This window comes from Carcharodon carcharias, chromosome 3 (assembly GCF_017639515.1).
Source record: "Carcharodon carcharias isolate sCarCar2 chromosome 3, sCarCar2.pri, whole genome shotgun sequence".
NCBI lineage: Eukaryota > Metazoa > Chordata > Chondrichthyes > Lamniformes > Lamnidae > Carcharodon > Carcharodon carcharias.
In genome coordinates this window covers 45850149-45865153 of record NC_054469.1, presented here as the reverse complement: position 1 = coordinate 45865153, position 15005 = coordinate 45850149, and the positions used below count along the sequence as shown (strand labels likewise).

Here is a 15005-nt window from a genome sequence, read left to right as displayed (position 1 = left end):
GGAGAGCATTTTAGTGATAGCGACCACAACATGGTACAATTTAAGCTTGTTATGGACAAGGAAATAGACAAGTTGCAAAAAATGTTTTGGATTGGGGGAGAGCGGATTTTAGTAAAATAAGGCAGGATCTGGCCAACGTAGACTGGGAACAGCTACTTGTGGGGAAATCTACAGAAGAGCAGTGGGGGGTGTTCAAAAAGGAAATGAGGAGGGTGCAGACTCAACATGTTCCCTCCATGGTGAAAGGAAGGAGTAACAAGCCCAGAGAACCATGGATGACCAGAGATATTCAGGATACGATGAGAAGGAAAAGAGAGGCATTTAGCAGGTACAAGGGGAGCAAATCAGCAGAGGCATTAGTAGAGTACAGACAGTGCAGGGTGGAGCTTAAGAAAACAATTCGGAGAGCAAAGAGGGGACATGAGAAAGCTCTGGCTGGTAAAAGTAGGGAAAATCCCAAGATATTCTATATCAATGGAAAGAGGATAACCAGGGAAAGAGTAGGGCCCATTAGGGACCAAGGGGGCACTCAATGGGTGTAGCCAGATGACATCACTAGAGTGTTGAATGAATACTTCACATCCGTCTTCACCCAAGAGAATGAGGATGAAGGTATCGAACTCGGAGAGAGACTGCAAGGTTCTTAAGCAAATTGATATAGGGAGTGACGAGGTGTTGGCAGGCTTAAAAGTGGACAAATCTCCAGGTCCGGATGATTTGTGTCCCAGACTGCTAAGGGAGGCAAGGGAAGAGATCCCAGGGGCTCTAACCCAAATTTTTAATTCCTCTCTGGCCACGGGGGAGGTGCCAGAGGACTGGAGAACAGCTAATGTGGTTCCGCTATTTAAGAAGGGTTGTAGAGACAAACCAGGTAATTACAGACCAGTGAGTCTCACATCAGTGGTAGGGAAACTATTGGAGAAGATTCTGAAGGAGAGTATCTATCTCCACTTGGAGAGGCAAGGTTTGATTAGGATAGTCAGCATGGCTTTGTCAGAGGGAGGTCATGCCTAACAAATTTGATTGAATTTTTTGAGGAGGTGACCAGGTGTGTAGATGAGGGTAGCGCAGTTGATGTAATTTATATGGATTTCAGCAAAGCCTTTGACAAGGTCCCACATGGGAGACTTATAAAGAAGGCAAATGCACATGGGATACAGGGTAATTTGATCAGGTGGATTCAAAATTAGCTTAGTTGTAGGAGACAGAGGATGATGACAGAAGGCTGCTTTATGTGATTGGAAGCCCGTGTCCAGTGGCGTACCACAGGGATCTGTGCTGGGTCCCCTATTATCCGTCATTTATATAAACGACATAGATAACTATGTGGAGGGTAGGATTAGTAAATTTGCGGATGACACAAAGATTGGCCAGGTGGTTAACAGTGAGGTTGAGTATCTTGAGCTACAGGAAACTATAGATGGGATGGTGAAATGGGCAGATAAAATTGTGAGGTGATACACTTTGGAAAGAGTAATTTGATAAGGAAGTATTCAATGAACAGCATGACACTCCAATTATCGAAATTCGAGATAAGCATTCAGGTGGTATTGGGGACTTCAGCATGCTTTGTTCTGAGGAACAAAGGGACCTTGGTGTATGTGTCCATAGATCTCTGAAGGCGGAGGGGCATTTTAGTGGGGTGGTGAAAAAGGCATATGGGACACTTGCCTTTACCAATCGAGGCATAGATTACAAAAGTAGGGAGGTCTTGTTGGAGCTGTATAGAAGCTTGGTGAGGCCACAGCTAGACTACTGTGTGCAGTTCTGGTTGCCACATTATAGGAAGGATGTGATTGCACTGGAGGGGGTGCAGAAGAGATTCACCAGGCTGTTGCCTGGGATAAAACATTTAAGTTATGAAGAAAGGTTGGCTAGACTTGGGTTGTTTTCATTGGAGTAGAGAGGACTGAGGGGCAACCTGATCAAGGTGTACACGATTATGAGGGGCATGGACAGGATGGATAGGGAGCAGCTGTTCCCCTTAGTTGAAGGGTCAGGCACGAGGGGACACAAGTTCAAGGTGAGGGGCAGTAGGTTTAGGGGGGATGTGAGGAAAAACCTTTTTACCCAGAGGGTGGTGACGATCTGGAATGCGCTGCCTAGGAGGGTGGTGGAGGCTGGTTGCCTCACATTCTTTAAAAAATACTTGGATGAGCACTTGGCACGTGATAACATTCAAGGCTATGGGCCAAGTGCTGGTAAATGGGATTAGGTAGGTAGGTCAAGTATTTCTTACATGTCGACGCAGACTCGATGGGCTGATGGGCCTCTTCTGCACTGTGATTCTGTGAACAGCGATTTTTCGTTGCCCATGCAATTTCACGCTCGTTGCATGGGCAAAACGAGCAGGCGGACAGTTGACAATTTCAAACACCTCATCCACGGGTGGGATAAAAAGAGTCAGCAGCATTGCCAGTGTCCGTAGTAGGGAGTTTGGTACATAGTTTGCTGCTGGTGACTCATTGGTACTTGGCAGCTCCATCTCTGTTTGGGACTTCATTGTTAGCATTCCCAGGCTTCATTTCAGGACCCATTGGTGTCTCCAAAGTCCCCTGAAGGATTCAGACAATGTCGACCTTTCCAGGCATCAGACAGCCTTTTGTTATCCTGGTAGTGGTGATTGTGGTCTCTGCTGATGGTACCTCCTCTGAGGAGGAAGAGAGGGTCAGAAGGGAGAGGAGGCCAGGTGTCCCAGTGCAGCTTCCAGTGGGAGGAGAAGCACAGGCACAAGGGGCGCAGTGTCAGCAGGAAGTCCAAGGGGGAAGGGGCCGCAGAAGACAGCACTATCCTGCTGCCAGGAGCTACCTCAATATGTCTGAGGTGCAATGCCAAAGGAGGCTCTGCCTCTCAAGGGAGACAGTGACCTCAATTTGTCAGATGATTGGACCTGAGATCACCTCTGACTGTTTGGGTGGACATCTCATGCTAGTGGCTCTGAAGGTCACAGTGGCCCTCAACACCTATGCCTCTAGCTCTTTTCAGGGGTCAGTGGGGGATCTCAATCAGCTGTGTGAAGTCACCCTATCAGCTGTCCATAGTTGCATCAAGCTGGTGCCAGAAGCTCTGTTGAGGTGAGTACTGACCTTTATTCTTTACCATACGGACGAGGCCAGCGAGGCTGAGCGAGCCAGAGGCTTCACAGTGATTGCTGGGCTCCCCCACATCCAGGGTACAATCGACTGCACAAATGTGACCATCAAGGCGCCAGTAGATCAGGCGGCTGCCTATGTCATCAGGAAGGGATTCCACTCGATGAACATGCAGATAGTGCGTGACCACAGGATGCAGATTCTGCAAATCTCTGCAAGGTACCCTTGCAGCTCCCATGATGCTTACATTCTGAGACACTCCCAGGTGCCGAGGCTCTTCAGTGCTTTTGCCTGACTCGATGGATGGCTGCTGGGTGACGGGCTATCCGTTGAAAAGGTGGCTCATGATGCCACTTTGTCACCCAAGAACTGAAGCAGAGCAGCGTTACGGGTCATTCCTCCTCAAGGGCAGTGATAGAGTGGACCATAAGTCTTCTCAAAATGCGCTTCCGATGCGCCTCTCCAGGTCCTCTGTTCGTATCTAGAAAGGACTAGGAGGTTAGCTGGGCCTCTGCTGGTCCCCGACCTTTCAATGTTGTCATGGGCCATCTTCTCCTGAAAGGGCAGAAGAACATTGATTATTCCTTTCTCTACCTGCAGCGCCATTGCAGCCTGGCCAACCCCACCTGAGAAACACCTTGCAGGACACACCTGCGTCATGGCCCTCAAGCCACAAGGCACTCAGTCCAAGCAATCAGGGCTCACACCCTTGGCCAGCTCCAGTGTCATTGACAATTGGCACCCAGACTCTAACATCCCTAAGCTCCACTGGGGGATGACCAGGCATAACACTTCGCAACATTGATCCATGCCAAAAGGGCACTCACTCTTCCTGAGCGCAGCAGGTCATTAATCTTCTTGCGGCACTTGACCCAGGTGCACCGCACCACATCATGGCTGCTGACCAGCACTGCCATCTCCTCCCAAGCTCTTTTCCTTAGGTGCAGTAGCCTCCGCCTTTCATCCCTGGGGACAAGGGTGTCCCTTCTGGCAGCCACCTCCTCCAGGAGGACCGCGGGGCAAACATCAGAAAACCCAGGAGATGAGTGCCCATCCAATCTGCCCTCCCGCCTGGCGTCAGCAGCTGCATTACTATCCATAATTTATACTCGCCTACTGACAAGACTGGAGTTCTCGTCGCCGGTAGCCTTCCAAGGCCTGACCATGCCAGTTTTAAACCTGGACAATGGCCTCCGCCCCCGCCTGCTGCTTGCCAACCATTGGAGAGCCGCCATTCACGCTCGGTGGGCCTTAAGTGGCCCGCCAGCATGAAATCACGGTCAGGAGCTGATTGCAGGCAGCGGCCCATTTCCTGGTCGCTCCCGCGCCCACCAACCGCATCTGCCCACCGACCTCAAAATTTTGCCCCCTAAACTTTTCCTCTCCAAAGTCCTCTTAATGCATTATTGACATCAAGTTCTGCTTACTACTCCTATAACCTTTTTGAATCCTTGAGCCACCTTTTTCCTATACTCAGCATCAAGGTCACCTTAGTCAGTTATCCATTACGTTCTTTGTGACTGCAGTCATGTGGCATATTATCTTCCTTTGTCCTTCTTTACTTTTCTGAAGACATAATCAGCCACTCCATCTTCCATGGCTTCTCCATTGTCTTGCAGGGAGTCGCTTTCTCTTGGTTCCAACTTTATATGTCCTACTGTAAAAAGTGGATTTTCATTAACTCCTCCCTAGCACTGTACAGTTATCTACTGAGTACCTAAAATTTTCATTTTTCACCCACTCTTTTGGCAACATGCATATGGCGCTGTTCCTCAGCAATATTATCTGTGGACACGTAAACACTTTCTGCATGTAGGTTGATTAAGTCTTGCTTGCCTCTCCACCACTATCCTCAAATTCTGTTTGTCAGTCTGTCTGTTTGATATCAAGTAGTAATAGTTATACACTTTCTCCACTGAAATAAAGAAAATGTATTTTTTTGCCATCAACTCCTTTAGTCCATTACCTTGACTCCATCTTCCTATTCAATAGCTCCTCCAGACCTTGTGCATTGCATATAATCTGATTTGATCTTTAACTGAGTTCCAAACTCTGTATCTTCTCTATCACTGAGATTGCTTTTCCCTTCACAACTCTTGTTTGCTCCTAGAAGCAGTGGTGAACTAATATATATATATTTTCCATTACTATATTACCTCAAGGCTTGACTTCTTTAAAGTTTGCCTTCCACCTCCATCCTACACAAGCTACAACTGATTCAGAACTTTGCCAGCCACAGCTAAATTCTGCTCACCCATCACCTGTTGTTGATGATTGGCAGGTTTTCTATATTCCAATACACTTAACTCAAAATCCATGTTCCTGTATACAAAACTCTTTCAAGCCTCTCAAAATCCATGTTCCTGAAATCAAACTCTTTCGCGCCTCTCCTCACTCAACATTAATAGCCTCTGCTAAATTGCTCATTGTGCCCTTCAGCCCTTTGACTTTGGCTTCCTGTGCATTTCAGTGACAGCTACCTCTAAATCTTTTGGGTATGCTTCCTTCCTTTTCTGCCTTTGAAAAGCCTCCTCTTGTCGACTGAGCCATCTTTCCTTGCTTCTCTGTGAAACCTCTCATGATAATTTAATCATGGTAAAGATGCAGTAGAACTGCACATTGCATCTGGTAACCCTGAGAACTGGTAAACTGGTGGGGAGGAAAGATATGGGTAAGAAATGATCTGGTGATTTACCTTTGAAAAGAATGTAAGTAAATATGTGTAGAATGAAGATTTAAGGTGGCTGCTGGCCAATATCTCATTAAAATTAAACTTCTGTTCTGCAGCTGCCACAGGAGATATGCCAACTTACCAGATCCGAACCCCAACTACTACCTTACCTCAGGGAGTAGTGATGGCAACCTCGCCAGGGACATTGCACAGTCCACAACAGCTAGCAGAAGAGGCTACACGTAAACGGGAGCTCAGGCTAATGAAAAACAGGTAAGATTTCAGAAAATATGTATTATCAGCTGTATTGAACATCTTAAAAAATATATTCTGTAATGTAGAGTATGTACTGAATGAGAAATGGGGTATTTTATTCATAAAAATAATTAAACCAGTTTTAATGATTCTTGATTTTGGAGCTTTATTCTTGGTTCAAGTGTGCACTGATTTTACATTTGTTTAGAGCCAATCACCACCATAGATCTTATTACCTGTGTTTTCCATTCAGTGTTGATTCCTACAAATCACACCTACTTAACCCTGAGCTATAGAAATTAGAGATTGCCAAAATCATTGGAATGGATGCCTGTCCTCATTGTATTGCAAAAGTACCAACTTTCCATTATTCTCATAGACTTCTCATTATGCTTTACTATTGGATAGGTCCAAGCTGACGAGGTTTAGGGAAGATAGATATCCAATCTCAGTTGATCTCCTTGAGAGAGGAAGACCTTTGAATCCAGCTCAGTAATACCTGCTTCATTCCCTCAGTCAGAAAAAGAGACAATCATACATTAGTTGAACTATTTTGAGGGACTTTGGCCAAGCAATCTCTTTAATTTTATGAGTGATGCTTATAGTGCTGCGAAGACAACTTTGCAGAGAGTGAAAAGACTCCTCTACAACCAATTGTTGTAGACTCTGTACCAGCAACAACTTAAGTCAGTACCAGTAGCTAATATTGGTTATTGAACTCAGGAGTAATGCCAGTGCAGGTTGTTGTTAGCTGAATAATCAAGCTGTTTATTGATACTTTTGCCATATCCCTTTACTCCTGCTTAGCTGACATTCCAATTCCAGCTGATCCCCATTGGCATGTGTTCCAACAACAGCTTGCATTTATATAGCACCTCTAATGTAAGTAAACATCCCACAGCACTTCACAGGAGTGTTATTAAACCAAATTTGACAGTGAGCTACATAAGGAGATATCAGATGACCAAAAGCTTGGTCAAAGAGGTTTTAAGGGACATCTTGAAAGAGGAAAAGGAGAGAGAGAGACGGAGAGATTTAGTGAGTAATTCCATGCCTTGGAACCTAGGCAGCTAAAGGCATAGCTGTCAGTGATGGAGTGAGTAAAGTTGGGAATGCTCAAGAGGCCAGAATTGGCAAAGCACAGAGATTAAATGGGGTTGCGGCACTGAAGAAAATTGGAAATAGGGAGGGATGAGGTGATGCAGGAATTTGTAAACAAGAAGAATTTTAAAATCGAGGCATTGCTTAACTGGGAGCCAATGTAAAGATGTGAAAGCTGATGCGTGAGCGGGATTTAGTGTGAGTTCGGACATGGACAGCAGAGTTTTGAATGGTCTAAAGTTTATGGAGGCTGGCTAAGGGTGGGATAGTCAATCTGGAGGTAACAAAGCATGGGTGAGGATTTTAGCAGTAGATAAATTGAGGCAAAGGTGGAGTCATGTGATGTTAAGAAGGAAATAGGTGAATAGGAAGAAATAATCTTTGTGATGGTGCAGATGTGTAGTAGAAAGTTCATCTCAGGGTCAAATAAAACACCAAAGTTGCAAACATCTAGTTCAGCTTCAGACAATTGCCATGAATAAAGATGGAATCAGTGGCAAGGGAACAGAGTTTTTAACGGGGATGACTTCCAATATTTAGTTGGAGGAAATTTCTTGCTCACCCAGACTGGGTGTCAGATAAGCAGCCTGACTATTTAGAGACAGTGGAGGGGTCAAGAAAGGTGAGGGTGAAATCGAGTTGGGTATCGTCAGTGAATATGTGAAAATTGCATTGTGTTCCCCTGTGCATCAACTATAAAATCCTGTGGCTGAATTTTCCTCTGGGCTCAGGAAAACTCAACTTGTGTACTTCTGATACTCTCAAACTGTCCACCTGATCCTTGAGTGACTTTGCAAACCATTTTTGTCTTTTCACTCCAGCATTGGGTTCACAGCGCAGTTTGCAAACGCACTTGAGTGCATGAGGAGGGTGGGTGCAGAGGCAGGCTATTTAGAAGGTCTGCCTCGGTTCTCCAACATAGTATCGCAGCTCCCCATAATATTTAAAGGCCTTCTAAACCTCTTCTCTCACCCCCCACCCATCTTCCATGCCAGTCCATGCCATCTATGTCCACCATATTTCCTTTATGCCTTTGAGATCAGCACATGCCACCATGTATCTTCCATGCCTGCTTGGATCACTCATGCCAACTCCATGCTCTCTTTAGATCACCCATGCCACCTCCATGCTTCCATAGTCACTCAGCCAGTATGCACTATGTGCAGTCCTCAGATTCCTTGCAATAGCAATAGAAAATATTTTACATTCCTTAGGAGGAAAAGAATAAGCCTCTCACTATCTAATAAAGGCCGCCATACCATTGATCGTGAGAAAAAATGGGTTCTACCATGCAAAAAACACCTTGTTATACTTGTAATCCTATTAACTGTGTCAACAAATCAGAATCACATCAAAGGGACAACCTGTTATTACAACTTAATGAAACTCATTCATTCTCAGTGAATGGAACACCTACTGATTAGCACTTGAAACTCAGCCAAGTATTGATAATGGCCATAGCTCTCTGCTCCCTGGGAAGGAACAGGTGTTCATTTCAGGTTCAAAGCAGAGTACCTGTTAACCAATGTAAGGGAGCAGGTGGTTAGATTTTGGTCAAATAGATTTTTTTCAAATGTCAAAACCAGTTTTTTTTTTTATCAGCCAGAGGCATTTAAATCACTAGAAAAGATGATAGCACAGGCTGACAGGACATTTTGTAACATTTTTCACTGTATTATGACGGTTTCTTCATTGGACAAAGCACTGTGATGCATGTGAACAAATACACAAAGCTGATTAATGTAAAGGTCAACTTATCTTTAAAGGACAGGATGAATCACTGCATAAAAACACATCTACAATACAATACACTCCTCACAGCACCGTCTGCAATCATTCTGTGATTCTGTCTAGGTAAACTGTTCCTTAAGAGAGCCAGAACAGACACAATGGGCTGAATGGCCTACTTCTGTGCTGTAACCATTCTGTGATTCTGTAAGAGTGACTTTTGAAGGTGTGAAAACACTTTACACTTACCTTTCAGAATGTTCCAGACACCTTGGCAGGCTTTCCATTTTCTTCACGATCTCTTAAACCTGGTGTGCTTTTAATGGGCTTCCAAAATCCTGCATCATCAAATGTAAATGGTGTGCAGGAGGAAATACGATTTTTGTCCCCCATTTAAAATGGGGATCCTGACCTCAGCAGGGGCAGGTGCACATTTTGCACACTAGGTATTCCCAGCTTGCAAAAAGGCCAGAGGAAAATGGCACGGGGTCAGGAATGCAGAGGAAAATTGGACTTTCTCCAAAAAAAGACAGTGTAGCTATTTGCACACCAAAACACACCTCCACACCCAAATGAAAATTTGGTCCCTTGTCTTCATTTTCAAGTTTCTTCATGGCATTGCTGCCTTACAACTTCCCTGAGCTTTACATCCTGTTCAAGTTCTACACTCTTGAATTGCTAGACCTCTGAATGTTGCATGTCTTACCCTCTCTCATCCCCAGCATGTCTCCACCATTGGAGGAAGAGCCATCAGCTAACTGGTTCCCATGCTCAGTGACTTCCTAATTTTCTTTATCTTGGTGCATTTAACCTTCTCTTAAATCTTCTTTTAAAAACCTACATCTTCACCAGTGGCTTCAGCCACTTGCCCTCAAGAAAATTGCCACTTGTTACTACTGCTTGAGACTGTCCCCTGTAATGCTTTATGGCAAACTACATTAGTCAATGACAGTGCATTGACAGGTTTTTATCCATACAGGCCCATTGATGAAAGGAAGTGTCCAAAAGATCCAAGGCCATGTCACTGCAAAATAATGGAGTTTTTAAATGTTATAGTGTAACTCCATATAATCTGGATTTCCTTTGAGTGGTACTGCCATATTCTAAGAAACCAGGCCAAAATAGGTTTCTTCAGTTCTTTAGCTCTGCACCTTCTGTTTGTAACATGATGCTGGCCTAGATATTTCACTGCCTCCTAAAGAAAAATGTATGTCCTTCATTTGGCACTTCAGATAGCAGCATAGGTGACATTTGACAACATAGCAGCCTCGGGGAACTTCTTTAGAGTCTAATATTCTAATTCAAGGAACTGATCTAAGTGCTGTATCTTCAGCGGTTGATGACTTATACCAAAATGTTCTCACACTGTGCCAAAATGACATGAAGTTTCTTTGGTCAACATTTGCATCAGCCTTCTAATGTGACTATTTGGAAACCTGTCTTCTCACTGTGTAATATAATCTGGTTTACAATAACAGTGATCATTATTGAAAATTCTGCCTGAACTTTGCAAATACTTTCAATTTTTAAAAATGTTTTTGGGTGGTAACTACTGTGTGTGTATCATGTATATTATAAATATACATAGGCAAGTGTATTTTTTTCCTTTTAGGCATCAGTAAATTAAAGGTTGTCTTTGTAGTGTACAATTTTAATATTTTGATGAAAATTCAGAATGTGCTCAGTTTCATTAAATAAAGATATTTTGCATCTTTGCTTTCTTTTGACAATTTGTTATTATAAGCATATTTTGCTACAACACTCACATTGTTTTCATGTAGTGGATTTTAGAAAAAGTAAAGTTACATCAATAGAAGTCTTACATACACAGATTGATGGTCTCTGATTGTAATGTAGCAGTGCCTGCTTGTCCTAGTCATGCCATACGCTAGTTATGTGTAATCTAACTAGCTGTGGGTCAGTAGCATGCCCTCTTCCTGGTATGTCCCTGGTTTTGCTTTATCCTCATGCATCAGTAGATTACCTTACTGCCTGTCAATGGTTATTCCTCCTATTATTTCCTCCTGCATGAATTTTTCATTGTGTAACTATATTAATCTGTTCTATTATGACAGAGGCATTTTGAACCTCTTAAGTCATTGCTCTTCATTCAGTATACAAGAAAAGAATTCTTGACCTTGCCTTCAAAGGAAACTGTATGCAGCTGCACTCAGGACTGACTTAATTTTGTTGCTTGAACACTCTTCACTGATGCTCCATCGTGCAAGAAGTACTGCTTGGGACATGCAAGACAAGGGCAAAGGGAAGCTGAGAGTCAAGCTTGCCATTGTTGTACATAAACAAGAATTGACTTGACTTTTTAAAAAATCAAAGTAGTGGTTGAATGAGGATGTTTGATGAAGTTCCAGTTTTATCCATCATGGAAAGATTTGTAATAAATAAATAACCAGTATGAAATTCTACAGAAATATTTCTGAAAAAAGACATGTCGCTGAAGCTTTTCATCTTCCATTCATCAGGACAAACACAAGAATGCCAATTTTCAAACGATCACAACAATTTATACTAGAGGAGAAAAGGATGCTGATTGGTTGGCAAGTCAACATTGGCTGAGGCGTTGCCATAAAGAAAGCAACCTGGAGCTATAGGCTCCCCAAACTCCCAGGTAATTCAAAAGAGGCACAAAGCTTGAAGATGTTCCTTTTGTTTGCAGAAAACATACCCAGGGACACATCTGCAAACAAAAGGAATATGTTCAAGCCTTGCACCTTTATTGAATTACCCAAGAGTTTGGGGAGCCTATAGTTCCCTGTTACTTGGCCAAGGCTTTCCCATGGAGAAATCAGTGTCGACTTGCCAAACAGTCTGACTGTTTGCTTTTGTAGTATAAATTGTTGTGATGGTTTGAAATTTGGGGCATTTGTCCTGAGGAGTGCAAGACAAAAGCTTCAGCAACATGTCTCTCTTTTCAGCAACAAAAATATTTCCACAAATATTAAGCTACAAAATATAGCCTGAAATGTTAGCATTCTAAGATAATCATATATCCATAATAGTATTTTTATTTTCATTTTTCAGCAGTAAGGAGAAATTACAGTTGAAAAAACCGGAAGGATTTTTAAAACTTTTTAAAATATTTCAACTTTTTTTTCATAAAAATATGTTGTTGGCTGTTAACTTATCAACTGTATTAGGGTGCCTGACATCATGCTTTATATTGGTTTTAAAAACGATAGACTAAAGTTTTTAACCTTATTGCATTTAGTTGTTACAAGTGTTTAAAGTGATACCATGCAGCCAAGATCACATGTAAAATGCTTACCTTATTAAGGATTGCATTATAATTGCAGCTGGCGGGTACTTTCATTGTAATATGATCGCTGTGGTAGATTACATACTTTTTGTAAACATTTTGTCTCAGATTTCAGTAGCTGATCTGGCACTATATTTCCCTCATTAATTTTAGAGAAAAGGCATTCATAAGTATAACCACTTTACACCTCTGTCAGAGTTCAAAAAGCACAGAAGTAGCTTCATACAATTGTTTTAATACCTTTTTAAACTCTGACCCAGGCATAAGACATTGCAGTCACATGGACTACCTGATGGAGTTGGGACAGAGGCATTTTATTTTGCTATAATTGGCAAACAGATGAAAATATTAAAAAGCTTATTTGTGTTACCCTGGAATTTCAAATATTTCCTATTTTGTTTTCACTTTCCCAGTATATTTTAGTCAATATTTTTTGTCATCTTTTTTCATGTCTTTATAAAAAGATGACTGAGGAAAAACATGATAATAATGAACAAAGAGCCAACAATTTTTGCAGTATTGTTATAGACAACTGGTTGATAGAATTTTTGACACTTTTTGATTGTGTCATCTCATAACTTGAAGAATGAGCATTTCTTGTTGCTTTTAAAAAGTCTTAGTTAACATGTTTAGATTGATACAAATTTTAATATGGTCTATTTTCATTCTGTTAAATAATTATGCACATATTTGTGTGTTACAAACCAAAAAAAAATGATGCTTCCTGGAACAGTGGATGAATTACTTGTTTCACTGCTGTGGCTATATACTTCAATCCAGACAGAAACTTACATCTGAATGCAATACTTCAATTTGATGTGGTATGTCACCTGTCAAAAGTCGCTCGATGGGGATGAGTCAACTGCATCCCATTCCTGACACTCATACTGGTTGGCTGCAAATAATCCCATAAATATGATTTAGATTGTTGGAGTGTTGCGAGGGATTTGGCAAAGCCAGCAGCTTCTGATTTGGTTGGTGCAGGTCGTAGCTCAAGGACTGGGGATCCTCAAGTGGCACTCTAAGGATGGCATTACAAAGACAAAGTATACAGATTAGTCGGTTTCTTCCCTTTTTCGGCTGTCGCTATGATGTGCCTTCTGTTAATTCCAGGGAGGCTGCTCGTGAATGTCGCAAAAAGAAGAAGGAGTATGTCAAGTGTCTTGAAAATCGAGTCGCTGTGCTTGAAAATCAAAACAAGACTCTTATCGAGGAGCTCAAGGCCCTAAAAGACTTGTACTGCCATAAAACAGATTAACAGCTTCAAACTGCCACTTTCATACTTTTTGAACTCTGACCCAGGCATGAGATGTTGCAGTTCCATGGACTACCAGGTGGAGTTGGGACAGGGACACTTTTGAGCATGATGTACTCCATTTTGCTTTGTATTTTAACCTAGCCTATGAATTCAGTTGCAAGTTTGGGAGTGGGGGGGGTGGGTGGGGTGCAGAATCATGTTGACCTATAATACTGGAATTGTTCCAGAAGACCTGATGTTGCATAGCAAATCAAGTATTTCTCGTTCCTTTTTTGCTTCTGCTGTTTGCAGGGAGGCTGCCAAAGAATGTCGACGTCGAAAAAAGGAATATGTAAAGTGTCTGGAGAGTCGTGTTGCAGTGCTGGAAACCCAAAACAAGCAGCTAATCGAGGAACTCAAAACTTTGAAAGAACTTTATTGTGATAAATCAGAGTAGTATTTGTAATCTGAGTTCTGACCAGTTTGATGTCTACAGCATCTTTCTTTGAAGATGAAGCCTCTGCAGCTTCAGACTGCTTTTTATTTTTTGCTTTGCAAAACTAAGTAGACAACATCAGAACCTTTAACCTGTAACATTTCTCAGAAGTTATTCACAGTAATATATTTTGTTAAGTGTTGTTGTATAACTAAAATTGTGAAAAAATGAACAAAAAAACTTTTGTAAAAACAATTAGTTAAATGTGTATATACATATAATGTACCCTGTTACAATGTAATGCAGTACTTGCTGAAGTTGTTCTATTTGTTAAGCATTTGCATTTAAGATTTTTATGTGTTGCGCATTATATGCTGTCCTGAAGAATACAATGTAATATTATTTTTATAGGTGTTTATTGTTCTTTTAGTGCCCTATTATATATAAATAGAAAATATGTAAGGTAATTGAATAAAATAATTCAGAAAAAAATGTCCCTATATAAAAAGCAACTACCTTTAAAAGGGGGGATTTAGAAAAGAAAAATGTATGTTATTGGCTAATTCTATGTAAAGAGAGTGTTATATTCAGTAGCTTGCAAAACAATTGGAATTTATAGTTAATTTCTGACTTTCATTTATACATGTTATTTTGTGAAATATAGCTCTGTACTGCTCTCAGTCTATGCTTATGTAGTTCAAGGATCGCAAATAGGTTTTAATAGAACCACATTGGTTACAAAACACCTCTGGTTTGTTGCTTGAGTTTAAAGAACACACACATTATGTGCAAATTTGGTTGCCTTGATTAGTCAATTATTACCTTCTGAAGCAACTGTGATGGTTATAACGATAACTTGCCAAGAATGAAAAATAATGTTTGCACTTTTCTTTTATTTCTGCTTTTTCCTGTTTCTTCTGGATGAGTTGACAATCAGCAATTTCAAAACATATGGTATTTATTACAGATGCATTTTTTACTAGTGGATTGTATCAATCAGCACGTCCCTTTGGCTGTTCACAACGGGCAAAGTAAAGATCATAGTCAACCAACCTGTGCTTGCAAAATTAAAAATATAGTGACCAACATTAGATGTGATTCTGCAATTAACAACATTTGCTAAACAACCCTGATTGTGCTAAGAATTACACTACCAACCAATTTAAGATTATCAGTCTGGCTCACAGTGTGGCTCACTTACACATGCCTGA

The 15005-nt window shown here is 41.6% G+C and overlaps 1 protein-coding gene across 7 annotated transcripts in view; it reads left to right on the top strand.

The window, feature by feature from the left end:
* Positions 1 to 14689, top strand: part of LOC121275697 (cAMP-responsive element modulator-like) — a 145974-nt gene extending 131285 nt beyond the window's left edge. For 5 of the 7 annotated variants that reach the window (XM_041183266.1, XM_041183268.1, XM_041183272.1 and 2 more), the window contains 2 exons: positions 5880 to 6036; positions 13671 to 14689. In XM_041183266.1, coding sequence (XP_041039200.1) covers positions 5880 to 6036; positions 13671 to 13815 — 302 coding nt within the window. In that variant the 3' untranslated portion in view covers positions 13816 to 14689. Of the gene's footprint in view, positions 1 to 5879; positions 6037 to 13234; positions 13547 to 13670 lie in introns of those variants that run through there. The other 2 variants (XM_041183269.1, XM_041183267.1) reach the window with 2 other exon arrangements.
* The last annotated feature ends 316 nt before the right edge of the window (positions 14690 to 15005 follow it).